This window comes from Oncorhynchus masou, chromosome 14 (assembly GCF_036934945.1).
Source record: "Oncorhynchus masou masou isolate Uvic2021 chromosome 14, UVic_Omas_1.1, whole genome shotgun sequence".
Taxonomy (NCBI): domain Eukaryota; kingdom Metazoa; phylum Chordata; class Actinopteri; order Salmoniformes; family Salmonidae; genus Oncorhynchus; species Oncorhynchus masou.
Window position 1 is genome coordinate 5,544,170 of NC_088225.1, and position 27,966 is coordinate 5,572,135.

A 27,966-nucleotide genomic window follows, 5' to 3' on the forward strand; every position below is an offset into this window, starting at 1 on the left:
GAGAGGGAGAAAGAGGTCAGAGCACAGGGTAGGGCAGTGTGAGCAGAACCAGCGGTGTCGTTTGACTTAGCAAACGAGGATCGGATGTCGTCGACCTTCTTTTCAAAATGGTTGACGAAGTCATCTGCAGAGAGGGAGGAGGGGGGGGAGGAGGATTCAGGAGGGAGGAGAAGGTGGCAAAGAGCTTCCTAGGGTTAGAGGCAGATGCTTGGAATTTAGAGTGGTAGAAAGTGGCTTTAGCAGCAGAGACAGAGGAGGAAAATGTAGAGAGGAGGGAGTGAAAGGATGCCAGGTCCGCAGGGAGGCGAGTTTTCCTCCATTTCCGCTCGGCTGCCCGGAGCTCTGTTCTGTGAGCTCGCAATGAGTCATCGAGCCACGGAGCGGGAGGGGAGGACCGAGCCGGCCTGGAGGATAGGGGACATAGAGAGTCAAAGGATGCAGAAAGGGAAGAGAGGAGGGTTGAGGAGGCAGAATCAGGAGAAAGGTTGGAGAAGGTATATATATTCCGGTTGGAGCGAGCGGCCGCATCTACACTTCGGTCCGCAGGTAGTATAACTTTTTATAACTTTTCATTACATTTCGTTATAGTACAACGGTTTGATTTGTCTAATCTTAGCAATTTCTTCTTAGCCAGCTACATAGCCGTCTTTGTATCAACGACAATTGCATAATTATCGTATTTCGTCGTCCTAACGTATCTGCCCAGCAGCTAGCTAAGCAGCTAGCTAAGCAGCTAAGCAGCTAGCTAACATCCACTGTCCACTAGCACTGTAGAAACTATTACACTCAACTGAACGACTCGATTAGCGTAGTGTCAGCTAGCTACATAGTTGTCTTCGTATCCAAGATAATTGTGCAGTTTAGAGTGTGTAGACTTAGAGTGATTATCTTAATTTACCGAGGTTAGCTAGCCAGCTATTTGTCGTCCTTAACGTAGGAAATGCTGCTAGCTAGCTAGCCAACAGCTAGCCAACCTCTACCGAATTGAACTCCAACTACCCGGTCAACATTCCGCGTCGTTCCACAGGTAGTATCACATTTTCATTTCACTTCATTACAGTACAACGGTTTGATTTGTTTGATCGTAGCTAGCCAGCTACATAGCCGTCTTTGTATCTAAGACAATTGTGTAGTCTAGAGCGATTTTCTAGGTTAGCTGGCCAGCTATTGTCGTTCTTCTAATGTAGCTAGCCAGCTAGCCCCGAATAGCAGCACTGTAGTAACTATTACAGTACAACGGTTTGTTTTGTTTGATCGTAGCTAGCTAGCTACATAGCCGTCTTTGTATCTAAGACAATTGTGTAGCCTAGAGCGATTTTCTAGGTTAGCCAGCCAGCTATTGTCGTTCTTTTAAGTAACGGAACGCAATCAACCTTGCTAGCTAGCCAGCTAGCCCCGAATAGCAGCACTGTAGAAACTATTACACTCGACGGAACGACTTGATTAGTGTAGTGTCAACATCGCAGCCACTACCAGCTAGCCTACTCCAGCAGTACTCTTTCATTTCAATCATTTTAGTCAATAAGATTCTTGCTACGTAAGCTTAACTTTCTGAACATTCGAGACGTGTAGTCCACTTGTCATTCCAATCTCCTTTGCATTAGCGTAGCCTCTTCTGTACCCTGTTAACTATGTGTCTATCTATCCCTGTTCTCTCCTCTCTGCACAGACCATACAAACGCTCCACACCGCGTGGCCGCGGCCACCCTAATCTGGTGGTCCCAGCGCGCACGACCCACGTGGAGTTCCTGGTCTCCGGTAGCCTCTGGAACTGCCGATCTGCGGCCAACAAGGCAGAGTTCATCTCAGCCTATGCCTCCCTCCAGTCCCTCGACTTCCTGGCACTGACGGAAACATGGATCACCACAGATAACACTGCTACTCCTACTGCTCTCTCTTCGTCCGCCCACGTGTTCTCGCACACCCCGAGAGCTTCTGGTCAGCGGGGTGGTGGCACCGGGATCCTCATCTCTCCCAAGTGGTCATTCTCTCTCTCTCCCTTACCCACCTATCTATCGCCTCCTTTGAATTCCATGCTGTCACAGTTACCAGCCCTTTCAAGCTTAACATTCTTATCATTTATCGCCCTCCAGGTTCCCTCGGAGAGTTCATCAATGAGCTTGATGCCTTGATAAGCTCCTTTCCTGAGGACGGCTCACCTCTCACAGTCCTGGGCGACTTTAACCTCCCCACGTCTACCTTTGACTCATTCCTCTCTGCCTCCTTCTTTCCACTCCTCTCCTCTTTTGACCTCACCCTCTCACCTTCCCCCCTACTCACAAGGCAGGCAATACGCTCGACCTCATCTTTACTAGATGCTGTTCTTCCACTAACCTCACTGCAACTCCCCTCCAAGTCTCCGACCACTACCTTGTATCCTTTTCCCTCTCGCTCTCATCCAACACTTCCACACTGCCCCTACTCGGATGGTATCGCGCCGTCCCAACCTTCGCTCTCTCTCCCCCGCTACTCTTTCCTCTTCCATCCTTTCATCTCTTCCCTCTGCTCATACCTTCTCCAACCTTTCTCCTGACTCTGCCTCCTCAACCCTCCTCTCTTCCCTTTCTGCATCCTTTGACTCTCTATGTCCCCTATCCTCCAGGCCGGCTCGGTCCTCCCCTCCCGCTCCGTGACTCGATGACTCATTGCGAGCTCACAGAACAGAGCTCCGGGCAGCCGAGCGGAAATGGAGGAAAACTCGCCTCCCTGCGGACCTGGCATCCTTTCACTCCCTCCTCTCTACATTTTCCTCCTCTGTCTCTGCTGCTAAAGCCACTTTCTACCACTCTAAATTCCAAGCATCTGCCTCTAACCCTAGGAAGCTCTTTGCCACCTTCTCCTCCCTCCTGAATCCTCCTCCCCCTCCCCCCTCCTCCCTCTCTGCAGATGACTTCGTCAACCATTTTGAAAAGAAGGTCGACGACATCCGATCCTCGTTTTCTAAGTCAAACGACACCGCTGGTTCTGCTCACACTGCCCTACCCTGTGCTCTGACCTCTTTCTCCCCTCTCTCTCCAGATGAAATCTCGCTTCTTGTGACGGCCGGCCGCCCAACAACCTGCCCGCTCGACCCTATCCCCTCCTCTCTCCTCCAGACCATTTCCGGGGACCTTCTCCCTTACCTCACCTCGCTCATCAACTCATCCCTGACCGCTGGCTACGTCCCTTCCGTCTTCAAGAGAGCGAGAGTTGCACCCCTTCTGAAGAAACCTACACTCGATCCCTCCGATGTCAACAACTACAGACCAGTATCCCTTCTTTCTTTTCTCTCCAAAACTCTTGAACGTGCCGTCCTTGGCCAGCTCTCCCTCTATCTCTCTCAGAATGACCTTCTTGATCCAAATCAGTCAGGTTTCAAGACTAGTCATTCAACTGAGACTGCTCTTCTCTGCATCACGGAGGCGCTCCGCACTGCTAAAGCTAACTCTCTCTCCTCTGCTCTCATCCTTCTAGACCTATCGGCTGCCTTCGATACTGTGAACCATCAGATCCTCCTCTCCACCCTCTCCGAGTTGGGCATCTCCGGCGCGGCCCACGCTTGGATTGTGTCCTACCTGACAGGTCGCTCCTACCAGGTGGCGTGGCGAGAATCTGTCTCCTCGCCACGCGCTCTCACCACTGGTGTCCCCCAGGGCTCTGTTCTAGGCCCTCTCCTATTCTCGCTATACACCAAGTCACTTGGCTCTGTCATAACCTCACATGGTCTCTCCTATCATTGCTATGCAGACGACACACAATTAATCTTCTCCTTTCCCCCTTCTGATGACCAGGTGGCGAATCGCATCTCTGCATGTCTGGCAGACATATCAGTGTGGATGACGGATCACCACCTCAAGCTGAACCTCGGCAAGACGGAGCTGCTCTTCCTCCCGGGGAAGGACTGCCCGTTCCATGATCTCGCCATCACGGTTGACAACTCCATTGTGTCCTCCTCCCAGAGCGCTAAGAACCTTGGCGTGATCCTGGACAACACCCTGTCGTTCTCAACCAACATCATGGCGGTGGCCCGTTCCTGTAGGTTCATGCTCTACAACATCCGCAGAGTACGACCCTGCCTCACACAGGAAGCGGCGCAGGTCCTAATCCAGGCACTTGTCATCTCCCGTCTGGATTACTGCAACTCGCTGTTGGCTGGGCTCCCTGCCTGTGCCATTAAACCCCTACAACTCATCCAGAACGCCGCAGCCCGTCTGGTGTTCAACCTTCCCAAGTTCTCTCACGTCACCCCGCTCCTCCGCTCTCTCCACTGGCTTCCAGTTGAAGCTCGCATCCGCTACAAGACCATGGTGCTTGCCTACGGAGCTGTGAGGGGAACGGCACCGCAGTACCTCCAGGCTCTGATCAGGCCCTACACCCAAGCAAGGGCACTGCGTTCATCCACCTCTGGCCTGCTCGCCTCCCTACCATTGAGGAAGTACAGTTCCCGCTCAGCCCAGTCAAAACTGTTCGCTGCTCTGGCCCCCAATGGTGGAACAAACTCCCTCACGACGCCAGGACAGCGGAGTCAATCACCACCTTCCGGAGACACCTGAAACCCCACCTCTTCAAGGAATACCTAGGATAGGATAAGTAATCCTTCTCACCACCCCCCCCCCCTTAATGACTTAGATGCACTATTGTAAAGTGGCTGTTCCACTGGATGTCAGAAGGTGAATTCACCAATTTGTAAGTCGCTCTGGATAAGAGCGTCTGCTAAATGACTTAAATGTAAATGTAATGTATGAGCAGAGGGAAGAGATGATAGGATGGAAGAGGAAAGAGTAGCGGGGGAGAGAGAGCGAAGGTTGGGACGGCGCGATACCATCCGAGTAGGGGCAGTGTGGGAAGTGTTGGATGAGAGCGAGAGGGAAAAGGATACAAGGTAGTGGTCGGAGACTTGGAGGGGAGTTGCAGTGAGGTTAGTGGAAGAACAGCATCTAGTAAAGATGAGGTCGAGCGTATTGCCTGCCTTGTGAGTAGGGGGGGAAGGTGAGAGGGTGAGGTCAAAAGAGAGGAGTGGAAAGAAGGAGGCAGAGAGGAATGAGTCAAAGGTAGACGTGGGGAGGTTAAAGTCGCCCAGGACTGTGAGAGGTGAGCCGTCCTCAGGAAAGGAGCTTATCAAGGCATCAAGCTCATTGATGAACTCTCCGAGGGAACCTGGAGGGCGATAAATGATAAGGATGTTAAGCTTGAAAGGGCTGGTAACTGTGACAGCATGGAATTCAAAGGAGGCGATAGATAGATGGGTAAGGGGAGAGAGAGAGAATGACCACATGGGAGAGATGAGGATCCCGGTGCCACCACCCCGCTGACCAGAAGCTCTCGGGGTGTGCGAGAACACGTGGGCGGACGAAGAGAGAGCAGTAGGAGTAGCAGTGTTATCTGTGGTGATCCATGTTTCCGTCAGTGCCAGGAAGTCGAGGGACTGGAGGGAGGCATAGGCTGAGATGAACTCTGCCTTGTTGGCCGCAGATCGGCAGTTCCAGAGGCTACCGGAGACCAGGAACTCCACGTGGGTCGTGCGCGCTGGGACCACCAGATTAGGGTGGCCGCGGCCACGCGGTGTGGAGCGTTTGTATGGTCTGTGCAGAGAGGAGAGAACAGGGATAGATAGACACATAGTTAACAGGGTACAGAAGAGGCTACGCTAATGCAAAGGAGATTGGAATGACAAGTGGACTACACGTCTCGAATGTTCAGAAAGTTAAGCTTACGTAGCAAGAATCTTATTGACTAAAATGATTGAAATGATACAGTACTGCTGGAGTAGGCTAGCTGGTAGTGGCTGCGATGTTGACACTACACTAATCAAGTCGTTCCGTCGAGTGTAATAGTTTCTACAGTGCTGCTATTCGGGGGCTAGCTGGCTAGCTAGCAGGTTGATTGCGTTACGTTACTTTAAAAGAACGACAATAGCTGGCTAGCTAACCTAGAAAATCGCTCTAGGCTACACAACCTGTTAACCCCGGTGTCCTGGCTAAATTCCCAATTTGACCTTCAAACCATCACGGTCACCTAATAATCCCAAGTTGACAATTGGCTCATTAATCTCCCTCCTCTCCCCTGTAACTATTCCCAAGGTCGTTGCTGCAAATGAGAATGGGATCTCAGTCAACTTACCTGGTAAAATAACAGATAAATACAAAATAAATACAAAATTTACATAAGTATTCAGCCCTGGATACTTATGAGTGCAGATGTGCTCAAAGATGCTCTCTGGTGGTCTGATTGAGGATTAATGGCAACAATGGCTGACAGTAAAATACTATGACTTCACGCAAATTAAGTTGCTTTACCATACCACAATACCACATACCTACTAGATGAGGACACACTTCACACTATATACACAGCAGTGCCGGTTGGTGTCGTTCAAGATTATGGAGGATTTTGTATTATTACCATGGCCTTATTTCGATTGCAGCATATTGGATGACTGTCATTCATATTCCCATTCACCCAGCTCAATGTCACATCAATAGGTTAAGGCTACTCCATGATACTCAAATTTTCCCTAAACCAATCAAGAGATTGCTACAACCTATAGCCTAGAAATGAAGGTTTATACCGTAGGTGCACAGGTCGAGAGACAAATTGGAGTGATCAAGGTGACAGGCAGAGACACATTCAATCCCACCTTGCACACTCTTGCCTGCATCTAGCTGATCTGGGGTGTAACCTTTAGTCCAAACAGTTGCAAAACGTTTCGAAAGTTTCTATTGGACAAATAAATTCAGGTTGGTCCCGCCCCATTTCGTACTGTTTAAGAAACATTTTGCAACAGAATCGGCAGAATGAATACACCCCTGATCACACACACACAGTTAAATTTCATAGCAGCCACATAGAGCATTATCACTTTACTTGTTGTAAAATTCTCGCATCTACAAGCTTTCCTCCTCTCAGCTTTTCCCTTCACTTGTGGACTTCAGTACACAACACAACAGCTATCTGTGACCAGGCACAAAAACCTCTCCTTACCAAACCGTCACACCATACATAACCACTAACCGCTACACAACCTACATCGTCACCATATCAAGGTTATAGTAAAACAAACCAAAATAGAACCAACACATTAGTAAACCCACAATCCAATCCCAAGTGTACCATCACGCATTACAGTGTACAGCAAGTAGTTTAGCAGTTAAACCGGCGGGCCCCGGTGTCCATACATTTATAAAACCAAAAGCTTACATTGACTTGGAAGAGTTGCAGTGTTGAATAGACTTAGCCAGCTAGCTAACATAAATAGCATTTCTCTCTGTTTGAGTCAGGTTCTTTGGGTAGAATAAATTAGCTGCAATAGCTAAGTGAAAGGTAGACTAAGAAGAAAAAAAAATCTAATGAAATATAGCTAGCTCTCTCTCTCTATGCTGCTTCAACTATTGCCTTTCTCTCTTTGAGTCAACTACTCACTGCAGTGCTAGCTAGCTGTAGCTTATGCTTTCAGTACTAAATTAATTATCAGATCCTTTGGATGGAAAACTTGTTAGTTCATACTGCAAGAGCTCTGATAGGTTGGAGGATGTCCTCCAGGTGTAGTCATAATTATTGTGTAAGTCTATGGAATGTGGTGAGAACCACGAGGCTCCTAGGTTTTGAATTATTGAAGTCAATGTACCCAACGAATTCGCCAGACAAAGGCTATTTCTTTTACAAAACAACTGGCCATTGTTTTATTCGAAAGAATATGGCCCTTTATAATATCCACTTATGTTCATATACTGTATATAGCATCTTAACGTTTTAAAACAAAATAGATAAATCATTTGTCCAGCCTTTGCTGCTACGCTTGCAGATGTCCATAATATGCTGCGACCCTAATCAAAAAGTATTTATCACCAAATAACAACAACTTAGCTACAGGTTGTTGTAACATTTGAACTTAAAACATGTTTTTCATTGAATTAAATAATAATTGTATGGATGAACACCTTACAGTTTCATTGTATTGACATTCCCTTACTGTACAACATGGAATTTTGAGTCAAATAGAACCTCTTTTTTTAAAACCTCTTACAAAGTTGGTTTTGAAGCATAAACTGGGAATTTGATATGTTTTACTGATATTATGATTGTCCGTTTGCAGATATGAAACAAAGTAGTTCAAATGCTGTCAGTTCCACTTTAAATACTTCAAAATCAGTTAAATATACAGTATTTGGTTCTTTGAGCTTGACACCAATAAGCACAAAGTAAGGAAAAATGTGACCTGTAATTGTTTTTTTAATATGTGCCAGAAATGTATTTGTGCCTCTTTTCCCAAGAAGGACCATAGTGATTGTATCAGATGTTATGGCAGAATAATGAGTTGATAAGCTAAACATTGTGGCCATTAGGGTGTCTTCACCTGTTCTCTCTGGTGGTTTAGCCGTCTCTCAAAGTTTTGTTTACAATATTTCATGGTATTGTGTAAAAAATGTGAATAATCAATGTGTTATGATGAGAAGGAATTCAAGAAAACAGCCAAAAGACCTAGAAACATATTTAAATACATTTTATCTGCAATGTCCAGCAATGCAATATGGTATGAATCAACAGATGTACAGTGTGTTTTTACAAGTACAAAGTATTTCCTGAATAGTAAATTGTATGCAGTGATACTAATGCATTTTGAAAAGTCCTTTATAAAAATCCCTCACTTTAGTCAATCTCTTCAATGGTTGGGCCTTGGGAGCTGTCACCAGAGCTGGTCCGTGCCTGATCTCCACAGCAACCTGTGGGCATCCCTCCCTGCTGGTACAGCTTGGTAATGATAGGCTGGCATACTTTCTCCAGCTCCTTTAGCTGATGCTCATACTCCTCTTTGTCGCCCAGCTGGTTGTTCTCCAACCAGGAAATGGTCTGGTCGCACCTGTCCACCACTTTCTTTTTGTCCTCCTGGCTGATCTTGCCTTTCATGTTGTCGTCCTCCACGCTGCTCTTCATATTGAAGGCGTACGACTCCAGGGAGTTCTTGGCAGCTACCTTCTCCCTCTGTGCGTCATCCTCAGCTTTGTATTTGTCAGCGTCCTGCACCATCCTCTCAATATCCTCTTTGCTGAGCCGGCCCTTGTCGTTGGTGATGGTGATCTTGTTCTCTTTGCCCGTGCTCTTGTCCACCGCTGATACGTTCAGAATGCCGTTGGCGTCGATGTCAAAGGTCACCTCGATCTGAGGGACTCCTCGTGGGGCAGGGGGGATCCCAGAAAGCTCAAACTTCCCCAGGAGGTTGTTGTCCTTTGTCATGGCTCTCTCTCCCTCGTAGACCTGGATCATGACCCCGGGCTGGTTGTCGGAGTAAGTGGTGAAGGTCTGGGTCTGTTTGGATGGGATGGTGGTGTTGCGTTTGATCAGGGCGGTCATGACCCCTCCGGCGGTTTCGATGCCCAGGGACAGGGGAGCCACATCCAGCAGCAGCAGGTCCTGGACGTTCTCAGACTTGTCGCCAGACAAGATGGCCGCCTGGATGGCAGCGCCGTAGGCCACCGCCTCGTCTGGGTTGATGCTCTTGTTTAGCTCTCGGCCGTTGAAAAAGTCCTGCAGGAGCTTCTGGACCTTGGGGATCCGGGTGGAGCCTCCGACCAGGACGACGTCGTGGATTTGGGCCTTGTCCATCTTGGCATCCCCGAGGGCTTTCTCCACAGGCTCCAGGGTTCCCCTGAAGAGGTCGGAACACATCTCCTCAAAACGAGCCCTGGTGATGGAGGTGTAGAAGTCGATGCCCTCAAAAAGGGAGTCAATCTCAATGCTGGCCTGGGAGCTGGAGGACAGTGTTCTCTTGGCCCTCTCGCAGGCTGTCCTCAGCCTCCTCAGAGCCCGCTTGTTCTGGCTGATGTCCTTCTTGTGTTTCCTCTTGAACTCCTCCACAAAGTGACTGACCAGGCGGTTGTCAAAGTCCTCCCCTCCCAGGTGAGTGTCTCCAGCCGTGGCCTTCACCTCAAAGATCCCATCCTCGATGGTCAGGATGGAGACGTCAAAGGTGCCCCCACCCAGGTCAAAAATCAGGACGTTGCGTTCCCTGGACATGCCTTTGTCCATGCCGTAGGCGATGGCTGCCGCCGTGGGCTCGTTGATGATCCTCAGCACATTCAGCCCAGCGATCACTCCAGCGTCCTTAGTGGCCTGTCTCTGTGAATCGTTGAAGTAGGCAGGGACTGTGATGACTGCATTGGACACCTTCTGGCCCAGGTAAGCCTCAGCGATCTCCCTCATCTTCACCAGGACCATGGAGGAGATCTCCTCTGGGTTGAAGGATTTGTTCTCACCTTTGTAATCGACCTGAACTTTAGGCTTTCCTCCGTCGCTAACCACCTTGAAGGGCCAGTGCTTCATGTCGGCTTGCACGACCTGATCGTTGAACTTTCGGCCAATCAGGCGTTTGGCGTCGAAAACGGTGTTGTTGGGGTTCATGGCCACCTGGTTCTTTGCTGCGTCTCCGATAAGTCTCTCAGTGTCTGTGAAGGCCACATAGCTGGGTGTGGTCCTGTTGCCCTGGTCGTTGGCGATGATCTCCACTTTACCATGCTGGAACACCCCCACACAGGAGTAGGTGGTGCCCAGGTCAATGCCGATAGACGGGCCTTTAGCTGATGACATCTTGATGGTTTGGAGTTAGTTGCCTTCAAACGAATGAAATAATATTTTAGAAATTGATATTATTCTACGAAAGCATAGGTGCAAGTAATGTCAATCTCCACCAACAGAGATGTTAGCCTAAATATACTTGAATAACAACCAGACCTGGGTTCAAATACATGCGTATTTAAGTATTTCTAATTCTTATTTTCTGTGTATTTGAGTATTTTCAAATAATGTGGCCACTTCTATTTAAAGTATTTTCAAATCATTTTATTTAAATACTATTTAAAACTATTTTCAAATACTTGTCTCCAAATACATTTCAAATGCACCTAGGAACAAACAATCCTGGGTTCAAATGCATGAAATATTTTTATATTTTAATTTTAAAATACATTTGTCTGTGCATTTGAGTATTTTCAAATACATGGTAATACTTTCCAAATGTTTTTCCAAACACATTCCAATATTCAACTACTTATATTTCAAAATGTACTGGTATTTTAAAGTCCTTGAAAAACAATAATAAGCATTTGAACCCAGGTCTGAAAACAACACTGTTGTCAATGTTTGTGTTATATATTAGTGTTAGACACAATCATTTCTGCTAATCCATTACAGAGAAACTATTTTCACAACAGGCCTACATTTTTTCTATGAACACTCCTGAATAATATTGTGTTATCTTAACAGAATTAGAGCAGATTTTCTTAAAATGAACAAATAACTAATTCTAATAAAATAATAATATGCTACAAAAAAAATGTAGGCATAGTCTGTCCAATGAATGTTATTATAATATTATATGATTATAATATTATTTCTTTATTAGTTAACCAAATATTCTGGCATAATGTTATAGCTAAATCAGCTATGTCCACGCAACCACCACAGCGTCATTGTTTATTCTATCAAGTTTATAACTGTCACAGCCATTATGAAAATAGGGTCCTGTATTAATTCCCCTTTACTTACAGTTTATGAATGTAGAGGTCTGTTGAACGTGTCTCTTCTCTTTTCTTGCTTTCTTTTCCCTTTAGTATTCTCGTTGAGTCGATGTTTGAATCTGAATGTACTTCACCAGAATATATACCACCCCCAGTGCCTAAAAAATAGCACTCATGATTTCTAGCCATTTCTCGAACTCTCCGACGACATTGCTCAAGAGAGCGCAGCAATCCTGTGCAATGACGCAGGCTGCGAGGCGTATGCAAATGAACGTTCTCGTTATTCCAGAGCGTTCGAGAGGCGCGGAAACCTGTCCAGAACGCACACACACAGCACACTAATAGTGAAACCATTATTTGTATTGATTAAAATGATCAAAAACCGTTAATGATTCAAATTTCAACACAAATGAAACAGCATCCGGTTCAACCTTATTCAGTCGACATTTCAGTCTATCGGCCACACTGCAGTTCCTCAACAGTTCACGAGATGTCAGTCTATACATGTGTTTCTCACTAATGAATAATAGACATGTATTGTAAGAGAATTGAGTGCCTACTGCACAAGTAGTATGTGCAACTCACCACAAGTTAATGTGCCTCCAGGGAAGATCCTTTTTTAAATGAAAGCCAGACTATTTAAGATATCCAGTATTAATTGTTAAATGAAAGACAAATGATGAACACACTGGCTAATCCTTCTCTAATCTATTCTAGTCAATGATATTCTGTTCTATACCATTCTAGTCTACCCTATTCCGTACTGATGGCCTATCAGTTCACATTTGCTAACCAAAAACAAGATATCTCCATGACATCCCCATCATGAGGATATCGTGTTAATGCTAAGCAAATGTGAACTCCTTGTGACATTCTCCTGTGAATTTTAATGACAAAAACACAAATGGTAGCTAAAGTATTTGCTAATATGCATTGCATTGGTAAAGTATTCAGACCCCTTGACTTTTTCCACAATTTGTTACGTTACAGCCTTATTCTAAAAATGGATGAAATAATTGTTTTCATCATCAGTCAACACACAATACCTCATAATGACAAAGCAAAAACATTTTTTTTTAAATGGTCTCATATTTATTAAAAATAAAAACAGAAATACCTTATTTCGCCAGCAGTTTACCACCCTGCATACCACTGCTGACTTGCTTCTGAAGCAAAGCAGGGTTGGTCCTGGTCAGTCCCTAGATGGGAGACCAGATGCTGCTGGAAGAAGTGTTGGAGGGCCAGTAGGAGGCACTCTTTCCTCTGGTCTAAAAAAATATATCTCAATGCCCCAGGGCAGTGATTGGGGACATTGCCCTGTGGAGAGTGCCGTCTTTCGGATGGGACAATAAACGGGTGTCCTGACTCTCTGAGGTCATTAAAGATCCCATGGCACTTATCGTAAGAGTAGGGGTGTTAACCCCGGTGTCCTGGCTAAATTCCCAATTTGACCTTCAAACCATCACGGTCACCTAATAATCCCCAGTTGACAATTGGCTCATTAATCTCCCTCCTCTCCCCTGTAACTATTCCCAAGGCCGTTGCTGCAAATGAGAATGGGATCTCAGTCAACTTACCTGGTAAAATAACAGATAAATAAAAAATAAATACAAAATTTACATAAGTATTCAGCCCTGGATACTTGAGTGTAGATGTGCTCAAAGATGCTCTCTGGTGGTCTGATTGAGGATTAATGGCAACAATGGCTGACAGTAAAATACTATGACTTCTCGCAAATTAAGTTGCCTTACCATACCACAATACCACATACCTACTAGATGAGGACACACTTCACACTATATACACAGCAGTGCCGGTTGGTGTCGTTCAAGATTATGGAGGATTTTGTTTTATTACCATGGCCTTATTTCGATTACAGCATATTGGATGACTGTCATTCATATTCCCATTCACCCAGCTCAATGTCACATCAATAGGTTTAGGCTACTCCATGATACTCAAATTTTCCCTAAACCAATCAAGAGATTGCTACAACCTATAGCCTAGAAATGAAAGTTTATACCGTAGGTGCACAGGTCGAGAGACAAATTGGAGTGATCAAGGTGACAGGCAGAGACACATTCAATCCCACCTTGCACACTCTTGCCTGCATCTAGCTGATCTGGGGTGTAACCTTTAGTCCAAACAGTTGCAAAACGTTTCGAAAGTTTCTATTGGACAAATAAATTCAGGTTGGTCCCGCCCCATTTCGTACTGTTTAAGAAACATTTTGCAACAGAATCGGCAGAATGAATACACCCCTGATCACACACACACAGTTAAATTTCATAGCAGCCACATAGAGCATTATCACTTTACTTGTTGTAAAATTCATTCTCGCATCTACAAGCTTTCCTCCTCTCAGCTTTTCCCTTCACTTGTGGACTTCAGTACACAACACAACAGCTATCTGTGACCAGGCACAAAAACCTCTCCTTACCAAACCGTCACACCATACATAACCACTAACCGCTACACAACCTACATCGTCACCATATCAAGGTTATAGTAAAACAAACCAAAATAGAACCAACACATTAGTAAACCCACAATCCAATCCCAAGTGTACAATCACGCATTACAGTGTACAGCAAGTAGTTTAGCAGTTAAACCGGCGGGCCCCGGTGTCCATACATTTATAAAACCAAAAGCTTACATTGACTTGGAAGAGTTGCAGTGTTGAATAGACTTAGCCAGCTAGCTAACATAAATAGCATTTCTCTCTGTTTGAGTCAGGTTCTTTGGGTATAATAAATTAGCTGCAATAGCTAAGTGAAAGGTAGACTAAGAAGAAAAAAAAATCTAATGAAATATAGCTAGCTCTCTCTCTCTATGCTGCTTCAACTATTGCCTTTCTCTCTTTGAGTCAACTACTCACTGCAGTGCTAGCTAGCTGTAGCTTATGCTTTCAGTACTAAATTAATTATCAGATCCTTTGGATGGAAAACTTGTTAGTTCATACTGCAAGAGCTCTGATAGGTTGGAGGATGTCCTCCAGGTGTAGTCATAATTATTGTGTAAGTCTATGGAATGTGGTGAGAACCACGAGGCTCCTAGGTTTTGAATTATTGAAGTCAATGTACCCAACGAATTCGCCAGACAAAGGCTATTTCTTTTACAAAACAACTGGCCATTGTTTTATTCGAAAGAATATGGCCCTTTATAATATTGGCCCTCTATAATATCCACTTATGTTCATATACTGTATATAGCATCTTAACGTTTTAAAACAAAATAGATAAATCATTTGTCCAGCCTTTGCTGCTACGCTTGCAGATGTCCATAATATGCTGCGACCCTAATCAAAAAGTATTTATCACCAAATAACAACAACTTAGCTATAGGTTGTTGTAACATTTGAACTTAAAACATGTTTTTCATTGAATTAAATAATAATTGTATGGATGAACACCTTACAGTTTCATTGTATTGACATTCCCTTACTGTACAACATGGAATTTTGAGTCAAATAGAACCTCTTTTTTTAAAACCTCTTACAAAGTTGGTTTTGAAGCATAAACTGGGAATTTGATATGTTTTACTGATATTATGATTGTCTGTTGCAGATATGAAACAAAGTAGTTCAAATGCTGTCAGTTCCACTTTAAATACTTCAAAATCAGTTAAATATACAGTATTTGGTTCTTTGAGCTTGACACCAATAAGCACAAAGTAAGGAAAAATGTGACCTGTAATTGTTTTTTTAATATGTGCCAGAAATGTATTTGTGCCTCTTTTCCCAAGAAGGACCATAGTGATTGTATCAGATGTTATGGCAGAATAAAGAGTTGATAAGCTAAACATTGTGGCCATTAGGGTGTCTTCACTTGTTCTCTCTGGTGGTTTAGCCGTCTATCAAAGTTTTGTTTACAATATTTCATGGTATTGTGTAAAAAATGTGAATAATCAATGTGTTATGATGAGAAGGAAATCAAGAAAACAGCCAACAGACCTAGAAACATATTTATATACATTTTATCTGCAATGTCCAGCAATGCAATATGGTATGAATCAACAGATGTACAGTGTGTTTTTACAAGTACAAAGTATTTCCTGAATAGTAAATTGTATGCAGTGATACTAATGCATTTTGAAAAGTCCTTTATAAAAATCCCTCACTTTAGTCAATCTCTTCAATGGTTGGGCCTTGGGAGCTGTCACCAGAGCTGGTCCGTGCCTGATCTCCACAGCAACCTGTGGGCATCCCTCCCTGCTGGTACAGCTTGGTAATGATAGGCTGGCATACTTTCTCCAGCTCCTTTAGCTGATGCTCATACTCCTCTTTGTCGCCCAGCTGGTTGTTCTCCAACCAGGAAATGGTCTGGTCGCACCTGTCCACCACTTTCTTTTTGTCCTCCTGGCTGATCTTGCCTTTCATGTTGTCGTCCTCCACGCTGCTCTTCATATTGAAGGCGTACGACTCCAGGGAGTTCTTGGCAGCTACCTTCTCCCTCTGTGCGTCATCCTCAGCTTTGTATTTGTCAGCGTCCTGCACCATCCTCTCAATATCCTCTTTGCTGAGCCGGCCCTTGTCGTTGGTGATGGTGATCTTGTTCTCTTTGCCCGTGCTCTTGTCCACCGCTGATACGTTCAGAATGCCGTTGGCGTCGATGTCAAAGGTCACCTCGATCTGAGGGACTCCTCGTGGGGCAGGGGGGATCCCAGAAAGCTCAAACTTCCCCAGGAGGTTGTTGTCCTTTGTCATGGCTCTCTCTCCCTCGTAGACCTGGATCATGACCCCGGGCTGGTTGTCGGAGTAAGTGGTGAAGGTCTGGGTCTGTTTGGATGGGATGGTGGTGTTGCGTTTGATCAGGGCGGTCATGACCCCTCCGGCGGTTTCGATGCCCAGGGACAGGGGAGCCACATCCAGCAGCAGCAGGTCCTGGACGTTCTCAGACTTGTCGCCAGACAAGATGGCCGCCTGGATGGCAGCGCCGTAGGCCACCGCCTCGTCTGGGTTGATGCTCTTGTTTAGCTCTCGGCCGTTGAAAAAGTCCTGCAGGAGCTTCTGGACCTTGGGGATCCGGGTGGAGCCTCCGACCAGGACGACGTCGTGGATTTGGGCCTTGTCCATCTTGGCATCCCCGAGGGCTTTCTCCACAGGCTCCAGGGTTCCCCTGAAGAGGTCGGAACACATCTCCTCAAAACGAGCCCTGGTGATGGAGGTGTAGAAGTCGATGCCCTCAAAAAGGGAGTCAATCTCAATGCTGGCCTGGGAGCTGGAGGACAGTGTTCTCTTGGCCCTCTCGCAGGCTGTCCTCAGCCTCCTCAGAGCCCGCTTGTTCTGGCTGATGTCCTTCTTGTGTTTCCTCTTGAACTCCTCCACAAAGTGACTGACCAGGCGGTTGTCAAAGTCCTCCCCTCCCAGGTGAGTGTCTCCAGCCGTGGCCTTCACCTCAAAGATCCCATCCTCGATGGTCAGGATGGAGACGTCAAAGGTGCCCCCACCCAGGTCAAAAATCAGGACGTTGCGTTCCCTGGACATGCCTTTGTCCATGCCGTAGGCGATGGCTGCCGCCGTGGGCTCGTTGATGATCCTCAGCACATTCAGCCCAGCGATCACTCCAGCGTCCTTAGTGGCCTGTCTCTGTGAATCGTTGAAGTAGGCAGGGACTGTGATGACTGCATTGGACACCTTCTGGCCCAGGTAAGCCTCAGCGATCTCCCTCATCTTCACCAGGACCATGGAGGAGATCTCCTCTGGGTTGAAGGATTTGTTCTCACCTTTGTAATCGACCTGAACTTTAGGCTTTCCTCCGTCGCTGACCACCTTGAAGGGCCAGTGCTTCATGTCGGCTTGCACGACCTGATCGTTGAACTTCCGGCCAATCAGGCGTTTGGCGTCGAAAACGGTGTTGTTGGGGTTCATGGCCACCTGGTTCTTTGCTGCGTCTCCGATAAGTCTCTCGGTGTCTGTGAAGGCCACATAGCTGGGTGTGGTCCTGTTGCCCTGGTCGTTGGCGATGATCTCCACTTTACCATGCTGGAACACCCCCACACAGGAGTAGGTGGTGCCCAGGTCAATGCCGATAGACGGGCCTTTAGCTGATGACATCTTGATGGTTTGGAGTTAGTTGCCTACAAACGAATGAAATAATATTTTAGAAATTGATATTATTCTACGAAAGCCTAGGTGCAAGTAATGTCAATCTCCACCAACAGAGATGTTAGCCTAAATATACTTGAATAACAACCAGACCTGGGTTCAAATACATGCGTATTTAAGTATTTCTAATTCTTATTTTCTGTGTATTTGAGTATTTTCAAATAATGTGGCCACTTCTATTTAAAGTATTATCAAATCATTTTATTTAAATACTATTTTAAACTATTTTCAAATACTTGTCTCCAAATACATTTCAAGTGCACCTAGGAACAAACAATCTTGGGTTCAAATGCATGAAATATTTTTATTTTAAAATACACTTGTCTGTGTATTTGAGTATTTTCAAATACATGGTAATACTTTCCAAATGTATTTCCAAACTCATTCCAATATTCAACTACTTATATTTCAAAATGTACTGGTATTTTAAAGTCCTTGAAAAACAATAATAAGCATTTGAACCCAGGTCTGAAAACAACACTGTTGTCAATGTTTGTGTTATATATTAGTGTTAGACACAATCATTTCTGCTAATCCATTACAGAGAAACTATTTTCACAACAGGTCTACATTTTTTCTATGAACACTCCTGAATAATATTGTGTTATCTTAACAGAATTAGAGCAGATTTTCTTAAAATGAACAAATAACTAATTATAATAAAATAATAATATGCTACAAAAGAAATGTAGGCATAGTCTGTCCAATGAATGTTATTATAATATTATATTTTTATAATATTATTTCTTTATTAGTTAACCAAATATTCTGGCATAATGTTATAGCTAAATCAGCTATGTCCACGCAACCACCACAGCGTCATTGTTTATTCTATCAAGTTTATAACTGTCACAGCCATTATGAAAATAGGGTCCTGTATTAATTCCCCTTTACTTACAGTTTATGAATGTAGAGGTCTGTTGAACGTGTCTCTTCTCTTTTCTTGCTTTCTTTTCCCTTTAGTATTCTCGTTGAGTCGATGTTTGAATCTGAATGTACTTCACCAGAATATATACCACCCCCAGTGCCTAAAAAATAGCACTCATGATTTCTAGCCATTTCTCGAACACTCCGACGACATTGCTCAAGAGAGCGCAGCAATCCTGTGCAATGACGCAGGCTGCGAGGCGTATGCAAATGAACGTTCTCGTTATTCCAGAGCGTTCGAGAGGCGCGGAGACCTGTCCAGAACGCACACACACAACACACTAATAGTGAAACCATTATTTGTATTGATTAAAATGATCAAAAACCGTTAATGATTCAAATTTCAACACAAATGAAACAGCATCCGGTTCAACCTTATTCAGTCGACATTTCAGTCTATCGGCCACACTGCAGTTCCTCAACAGTTCACGAGATGTCAGTCTATACATGTGTTTCTCACTAATGAATAATAGACATGTATTGTAAGAGAATTGAGTGCCTACTGCACAAGTAGTATGTGCAACTCACCACAAGTTAATGTGCCTCCAGGGAAGATCCTTTTTTAAATGAAAGCCAGACTATTTAAGATATCCAGTATTAATTGTTAAATGAAAGACAAATGATGAACACACTGGCTAATCCTTCTCTAATCTATTCTAGTCAATGATATTCTGTTCTATACCATTCTAGTCTACCCTATTCCGTACTGATGGCCTATCAGTTCACATTTGCTAACCAAAAACAAGATATCTCCATGATATCCCCATCATGAGGACATTGTGTTAATGCTAAGCAAATGTGAACTCCTTGTGACATTCTCCTGTGAATTACAGTCTAATCATATTTAAGTACATTTCTTTGGAAAGATAACTGCCACGTGATTGTCCGGCTACTCTATTTCAACGAGACCACACAAAAACTTGTCACACTTGAACTCACACGCCCGACCAGTAGAGGAAGGCCACTGAAGTTGAAGCAGCTCATTCTGAGAGTGTGTAAATAATGCCACAAATGTGTGCTTTTAATACAACAGGTAGACAAACAGAACATTTTCAAATAATCTGAGTGTCAACAAAAATAGTTTAATCTCAGAATCGTCTATTTGAATGCCGGGTCCCACCCTGAACATGTCAACCTTGACGCAATGATCTCTGTCGGGACCAAGATAATTGCGGCCTGCAATTCAGGGCGTTCCTGCATATGCAGGAACCCCTCTTTGTTATTATATATGTCAACTTTTAAGATAGGAAAGGCGGAAGGTGCATTAATGCACAGTACCATTGGATGCCAGCTGGCGATAAACCCCACAGAAGAAGGGGCGGCAACGGTAGCTAGCTGGCCATACACCAGTAGACTGTGTCCTTCGTCTCTGTTTTCTCGCAGTTCTGTTAACGACGGTGAGGGCAGGTGGGAGCGAAGTACACTGTCTGTTATTTTTTCCAGCTTGTCCATTACGCAGCAGGTGGGAGGCTTGGGTGAGACCGTGTGCTATCTAACTAGCAAGCTAGATGTGCTAGTGGGATGGGGGCTAGGCCGTGTGTTTTGCCAAGCCTGTCGGGCATGGTTTTCTCTGGTACATGAGGCGACACTGTGTGTTTGCACATGATGTCGCTCCCGCATGCTGGGGGCGAAGGACACTGTCTTCTACAGCTAGCACAGCAGGGGTGGGGTGTCCATTCAGGAACCGATGGAGGGGGAGGGGTGTCAATCCAAGACACTTCATTTAGTATGATATGTTATGTTTTCGTATGGTATGTATTATTTTGTGGATGTCCATCTTCGAATTGGTATGATATTGTAATGACCTGACTAGATCATAAAGGAACAATTGTCCAGGCAGAGGAATGAGTTTAAGAATTGATGGTTTATTAACCCAACTTTACACAGGCTACTGTTTGGTCGTAGCCCACGCCAAATAAATGAAAGATTAACCCACAAGCCAACCGTGACCTTCTCTTGTGAGGGCCAGACATAAGAGGGAGAACAAAGGCTAAACCTGGTCTTAGCTTCCAATGCTCCCCCCCCACGCACGCCACTCTGCCAACCACCTGGATGCCCGGCATCAGAACATTCCAGGCATTCCCGTGATTGGCAGATAGCAGGTTGATTGGCTTGTCGGACCCGCAAGCACTGGGTACTGGTAAGTACAACACAACCACCTACTAGCCTAACACATAACACACGGCTGTCTGTGCGGGTCACTACAATATTGTAGCGACCCGCACAGACAGCTGTGTGTTATGTCTTAGGCTAGGATGTGGTTGTGTTGTACTGACCAGTACCCGGTGTTCGCGGGGTCCGACATATCAGTCAACCTGCTATCTGCCAATCACGGGAATGCCTGGAATGTTCTGATGCCGGGCATCCTGGTGGTTGGCGGAGTGGCGTGGAGGGGGGTTGGGCAGGGGGGTGAGCATTGGAAGTTAAGACCAGGTTCAGCCTTTATTCTCTCTCTCTTACGTCTGGGCTGCCCAAGAGAAGGTCACGATTGGCTTATGGGTTATCTGTTATCTTTTTGGCGTGTGCTACGGCCCAAACAGTAGCCTGTGTAAAGTTGGTTTAATAAACCGTCAATTCGCAAACTCAAGCCTCTGTCTGGACAATTGTTCCTTTATGATCTAGTCAGGTCATTACATTGGTGTCAGAAGTAAAAACGTTGATACAAGTTAGCCAGCTAGCTAGCTGACTTATGTGGCTAGCTACCGTAGGTGAGAACGGGGGGTTGAAAATGCGTCGAGGGAATCCGAAAGTGAAGGTGGAGGTAGGGGACGATTATGGCCAAGGAGGTGCGTGTGAATGGACGTCGGGGTTCTGTCTGAGGAGATCGCCAGGGCGTCGGAGCGCAGAGGCCGCTTGAGGGAGGACGTTAGAGCGATGGCGGCTGAAGCAGGCATGAGTGCTTCGTCGACTGTATTTCGCGCGGATTCTGGTGGGCGCACCGAAGTGGCGACGTCGACGCGGCGTGACGAGGAATCTGGGGCTCAGGATGTAAACAAACATGGCGGCGCCCAGTTCCCGGCTGCGTCCGTATCTGTTAAGACCCCGAAGTATTCCGGTAAGGCGGATTGGGAAGCTTTTCATGCTCAGTTTGAACTGTTAGCTCATTTTAGGGGTGGTCGGATGAAGAAAGGGCACTGCAGTTGGCTTTATGCCTCACGGATGAAGCTCTGGCCTGTTTGATATTGATTAGCCCCGAGGACAGGCATGATTATGGTGCTTTAGTGGGAGCACTGAGGAGGCGCTATGGACAGTGTGTACAGCCCGGGCTACTGCGCTCCGAACTGAGTAATAGACGCAGGCAGCCTGGAGAGCCTCTACGGGTGCTAGCTAATGACATTGAGAGCCTCTCTCGGCGGGCATATGCTCACATGCCCCCTCCGTGCAGAGCGAGCTAGCACGGGACCAGTTCATACGGGCGCTCTCTCCTACGGAGCTGCGCATACAGACCCAGCTGGCTCATCCTGAGTCATTGCAGACAGCCTTGGAGATGGCTTTGGAGAGGGAGCTGGTGTGGGCTGGGGCTTCAGCTGGGGCTTTGGTGGGGGTGCAGGGAGACACACCCTCTGTGCGAGCTGGGGGCAGAGCAGCCCGGAGCCGGAAAAGCCTGCTTGGGTGGCCGAAATGACAAAACTCATTCGGGCTGTGTCGCTACAGGCGGCACGAAACACAAGCCCTGGTCCCAGGGTCTGCTGGGGTTGTGGCCAGCCAGGCCATCTGCGCCGAGATTGCCCCATGTCCCCCAGAGCTCAGGGAAACGGCTCGGGGTCCGCATAGACCGGGTAGTGCGGACCCCTGGCTTTCTATCCCAACCACCATCATCTTCAGGAGGAGCCCACCTGCACAGACGGGGAAGCAAGGCTCCACTTCCCCCAGAAGCAGACGAGGGCAAGCGGATGGAGCCTGTTGTTGTGGTGGGCCGGACCTGTGTTGGGGACTTTTGTCATGTCCCTGTCACTGTGGAGGGGGTGCCCTGCTCCGCCCTGGTGGACACTGGGTCCACAGTAACCCTGGTGAGGCCAGATATTGTGCCAGGTTGGACTCAGTGTGAGCCTACAACTGTGCAGCTCCGCACAGTCACAGGTGAGCTGGCACCCATGAAAGGGAAGGGAATAATGACTCTGACAGTAGGGGGCAGGACTGTGCGTCATCCTGTGTGGGTGGCGGCTGTGCAGGACCCTTGTATCCTGGGGTTGGACTTTCTTAGGAGCACAGGCTGCCAGTTAGACCTAAATAGGGGCACACTGAGCTTCCAGGGAGGGACGGAAGTCACCATGGCCCCCCTAATGTCACATTCACTCAACCCAACAAACCCTTTACTCCAACAGTTAAAGCAGCAGAGACTCATGGCTGCGCCCCCTCCCCCACAGCTGTGTGTGACTTTTCCCCAGTCCCCCTGTCACCTACGGCGGTGTGTTACATTCCCCCAGCTACCTCCATGACACAGCCCTCTGTGAGCCCGGGCCGCAACCCCCAGCCCAGCTACCCCAGATGGGAGAGGAGAGGACACTGTCTGCAGTGAGGGAGATATGGGGGAGGAACTGTGTTGGTCTTGACCCCGAGCAGCAGGAACGGTTGTGGCAGTTGCTGTTTGAATTCAGAGACAGTTTTGCGTTGAGTGAGGGAGAGGTGGGTCAGACTCATCTGGTGCAGCATGAGATCGACACAGGTGATGCTCGACCCATCAAGATGCGTCCCCGCCGTATCCCGCTGGCACGCCAGGAGGCGGCAGACAAGGCTGTGTTGGAGATGCAGCGGGCAGACTTCATTGAGCCCTCAGACAGCCCCTGGGCGGCGCCAGTCGTCATGGTTCCGAAGAAGGGGGCAAGCTGAGGTTCTGTGCGGACTACAGGCGGCTGAATGAGGTAACCAGGAAGGACTCATACCCCATACCACGTATCGATGAGTCGCTGGACCTGGTTAGGGGTCCTCCTGGTTCTCCTCACTAGACCTCCGAAGTGGCTACTGGCAGGTGCCCCTCTCCCCAGAGGCCAGAGCCAAAACTGCGTTCTCCACTAACAGAGGACACTGGCAGTTCAAGGTCCTGTGCTTTGGCCTGTGCAACGCTCCAGCTACTTTTGAGCGTTTGATGGACAGGGTGCTGGATGGCATCCCCGACAGCAGTGTCTGGTATACCTCGATGACATCCTGGCCCATGGCAGCTCCTTCCAGTCAGCCCTGGAGGCGCTACGGCGTGTGCTGGAGAGGGTGGCTGCCGCAGGTCTGAAGCTCCACCCCGAGAAGTGCCACTTCATGAGGAGAGAGGTGTCCTTCTTGGGCCACCAAGTGGGGAAGGAGGGGATCAGCACCATGGAGGACAAGGTAGGGGCTGTCAGAGACTGGCCCACCCCCACCGACCAGCGTCAGCTGAAGAGCTTCCTGGGCCTGGCCTCGTACTACAGGAGGTTTGTACGGGGCTTCTCAAGCGTTGCTGCTCCACTGAACCGCCTGCTGCCGAAGGACAAGGCTTTCACTTGGACAGTGGAGTGTGAGGAGGCGTTCAACACCCTCAAACGTGCACTGATCGAGGCCCCGTGCTCGCCCCCTGACCTCACCTTGCCCTTTATCCTGGACACAGACGCGAGCAATGTGGGCATGGGTGGGGTGCTGGCCCAGGTGGGGCCAGAGGGGAGAGAGTGGTGGCGTACTTCAGCAAAACATTTGACAAACATGAGCGCCGCTACTGTGTCACCCGGCGGGAGCTCTTGGCTGTTGTGGCTTCCGTCAAACACTTCAAGTACTACCTGGGTGGTCTGCCCTTTACTGTAAGGACTGACCACTCTGCTCTCCAGTGGCTCATGTCTTTCAGAGAGCCAGAGGGGCAGGTGGCACGCTGGTTGGAGGAGCTTCAGCCGTATGACTTCACGGTGGTGCACAGGGCAGGGGCACGCCACTCCAACGCCGACGCCATGTCCCGTCGGCCCTGTACTGCAGACGGCTGCCGCCACTGTGAACGGAGAGAGGGACGGGAGAGAGAGCTGCGGGCAGAGGAGGGTGTCTGTGCCACAGTGTGTCGGGCGAGCGGGCCTGTCTGCTGCGAGCTGCAGACTGTCGACGTGGCTGAATGGCGGCAGCAGCAGGGACGGGACACAGACCTACAGCCAGTGCTACAGTGGGTAGAGGCGCAGGTGAGGCCACCATGGGAAGAGGTGACAGCGCTCTCACTCGCGACCAAAGGGTTGTGGTCGAAGTTTGAGAGACTGCGGCTGGCTGATGGCGTGCTACAGCGGGCATGGAAGGAGTCAGCTACGGGAGAGGAGAGGTGGCAGGTGGTGGTCCCAAAAGCATTGCGGGAGGCTGTGCTCCAGAGTACTCATGGGGGTGGGGACTGGACACTTTGGGGTCACAAAAACACTGCGCCGTCTCCGTCAGGGCTTCTACTGGGGGCAGCACAAGAGGGATGTGGAGGACTTTTGTCGCCGCTGTGACAACTGCACAGCGAGAAAGGGCCCCCAGGCCGCTCTCATGCTCAGCTCCAACAGTTCCCAGTGGGGGCTCCCATGGAGAGGGTGGGAGTGGATGTAGTTGGGCCGTTCCCCACCACAGACAGTGGAAACCGCTGGGTGCTCACGGCCATGGACTATTTCACAAAATGGCCCGAGGCCTATGCTCTGCCTGACCAGGAGGCAGAGACCATCGTCGACGCCCTGACAGCGGGGATGTTCAGCAGGTTTGGAGCTGCAGAGTCCATCCACAGCGACCAAGGCAGAAACTTTGAGTCCCGTGTGTTCGCCACCATGTGTGAGAGGCTGGGTATGCACAAGACCCGCACTACTCCTCTCCATCCTCAAAGTGATGGCCTTGTGGAGCGCTTCAACAAAACGCTTGGACAGCAGCTGGCCATCGTCTCTTCCAAACACCAGCGTGACTGGGACAAGCACCTGCCTATGGTCCTCATGGCATGCCGCTCCGCTGTCCAAGACTCCACCTCCTGCACGCCTGCCCTCCTCATGCTGGGGAGAGAGATCCGCACCCCTGCGGAGATGGCGTTTGGTCGGCCCCTGGATAGCCCTCATGTTCCTCCGGGGCCGGAGTATGCCCGGAGACTCCAGGACCGCCTGGAGACAGCCCACACCTTCGCCAGAGAGCAGCTGGTGAATGCAGGTGTGAGGCAGAAAAGGAACTATGACGTGCACACCCGGGGAAGGCACTTTGTGGCTGGGGAGCTGGTCTGGGTCTACAGCCCCCTAAGAAAAAAAGGCAGATGCCCCAAGTTGGACAGTCACTGGGTGGGACCCTGCAGTGTCCTGGAGAGGGTAGGGGAGGTTGTGTACCGGGTGCAGCTTCCTCCCAGGGGGAGAAAGGTGGCACTGCACCGGGACAGGTTAGCCCCATACAGAGGGGCCTCTTTTCCCCAAACCCCAGGAACCCCCACAATTCCCCTCTCTGGCAATGACATTCTCCAGGCACCCACCCTCAGGTGCCGCAGACAAGGCTCCAGACAGCCCACTCCCCCTGTCTCCCCCCTGTGTCACCGCGTGGTTCCCCAGAGCCACGGACTGTATTACCCGTTCCCGCTTCCTTGTCCCCCATATCCCTGCCTTCATCCCCTGGTTCCCAGGGGGCACTCTGCGACCATCACGGCCACGCAGGCAAAGGAGACCTCCGGGTCGCTTCAGAGACTTTGTTTGTTCCCTCGGGGACGAGGGACTTTGTGGTGGGGGGCTGTGTAGCGACCCGCACAGACAGCTGTGTGTTATGTCTTAGGCTAGGATGTGGTTGTGTTGTACTGACCAGTACCCGGTGTTCGCGGGGTCCGACATATCAGTCAACCTGCTATCTGCCAATCACGGGAATGCCTGGAATGTTCTGATGCCGGGCATCCTGGTGGTTGGCGGAGTGGCGTGGAGGGGGGTTGGGCAGGGGGGTGAGCATTGGAAGTTAAGACCAGGTTCAGCCTTTATTCTCTCTCTCTTACGTCTGGGCTGCCCAAGAGAAGGTCACGATTGGCTTATGGGTTATCTGTTATCTTTTTGGCGTGTGCTACGGCCCAAACAGTAGCCTGTGTAAAGTTGGTTTAATAAACCGTCAATTCGCAAACTCAAGCCTCTGTCTGGACAATTGTTCCTTTATGATCTAGTCAGGTCATTACAATATGTTACGAATTGGAAAAACATTTTGAAATAAAATTTTATTGGTCACATACACTGTTTAGCAGCTGTTATTGCAGGTGTAGCGAAATGCTTGTGTTTAGCTCCAACAGTGCAGTAATATCTAACATTTTTACAACACACACACAATACACATAAATCTAAAATAAAGGAATGGAATTAAGAAAATAAAATGTCAGAGCGGCATAGACAAAGATACAGTAGAATAGAATACAGTATATAAACTCAGCAAAAAAAGAAACGTCCTCTCACTGTCAACTGCATTTATTTTCAGCAAACTTAACATGTGTAAATATTTGTATGAACATAACAAGATTCAACAACAGAGACATAAACTGAACAAGTTCCACAGACATGTGACTAACAGAAATTGAATAATGTGTCCCTGAACAAAGCGGGGGGTCAAAATCAAAAGTAAGTCTGTATCTGATGTGGCCACCAGCTGCATTAAGTACTGCAGTGCATCTCCTCCTCAAGGACTGCACCAGATTTGCCAGTTCTTGCTGTGAGATGTTACCCCACTCTTCCACCAAGGCATCTGCAAGTTTCCGGACATTTCTGAGGGGAATGGCCCTAGCCCTCACCCTCCGATCCAACAGGTCCCAGACGTGCTCAATGGGATTGAGATCCGGGTTCTTTGCTGGCCGTGGGAGAACACTGACATTCCTGTATAGCAGGAAATCACGCACAGAATGAGCAGTATGGCTGGTTGCATTGTTATGCCTCACCCAATGTGATAAGGATCTGCTATTTTTATTCCTGAAAGCTGGCTAGCTCCTGATGGAAGTCCCAGTTCACTAGCTACTAGTCTTTGTTAGCCACGGCTAGCGGTCTTCACCTTTTTCTCGGTCACCAGCCAGCCTTAGCTCAGACAACACCTGCCAGTCTGCACAGCGCGATATCAACCCAGAGCATATCGGACTACTTCTCTCTATCACATCACCAGATTCCTGCCGCTCTGGATCATTACACCGGATCATCACAGCTAGCTAGCTGCAAACGAGTGGCTACTGTTAGCTAACGCCTCTGTCCCAAAGCTAGCACCAGCGAGCCTTGAGCTGGCCTCGAGCTAGGCCCATATACCAGCTAATTCTAGGACTACAATACCTCCTTTGCCAATTGGCAAATTGGCCTGGACCCCTTTATTGTCGACACGGAGCCCCGCCGATCCATCACAACTGGACTGCCGATGTGATCTGTTCCACTGGATGTCAGAAGGTGAATTCACCAATTTGTAAGTCGCTCTGGATAAGAGCGTCTGCTAAATGACTTAAATGTAAATGTGATCGCCCGATGTGGTCTCAACAGGCTATTCTGTTACGATGTCGCCGAAGAA

General features: G+C 47.9%; 2 protein-coding genes across 2 annotated transcripts; both read right to left on the minus strand.

The window, feature by feature from the left end:
* Positions 1-8,464: 8,464 nt before the first annotated feature.
* LOC135554028 (heat shock 70 kDa protein) lies at positions 8,465-11,633 on the minus strand. The gene is made up of 2 exons (XM_064986025.1): positions 11,518-11,633; positions 8,465-10,583 (listed from the first exon to the last, which is right to left on the minus strand). The coding sequence occupies exon 2, from the start codon at positions 10,558-10,560 to the stop codon at positions 8,626-8,628; it is 1,935 nt and encodes a 644-aa protein (XP_064842097.1). The 5' UTR covers positions 10,561-10,583; positions 11,518-11,633; the 3' UTR covers positions 8,465-8,625.
* Positions 11,634-15,174: 3,541 nt separating this feature from the next.
* Positions 15,175-18,786, minus strand: LOC135554029 (heat shock 70 kDa protein). The gene is made up of 2 exons (XM_064986026.1): positions 18,494-18,786; positions 15,175-17,567 (listed from the first exon to the last, which is right to left on the minus strand). The coding sequence occupies exon 2, from the start codon at positions 17,542-17,544 to the stop codon at positions 15,610-15,612; it is 1,935 nt and encodes a 644-aa protein (XP_064842098.1). The 5' UTR covers positions 17,545-17,567; positions 18,494-18,786; the 3' UTR covers positions 15,175-15,609.
* Positions 18,787-27,966: the final 9,180 nt, after the last annotated feature.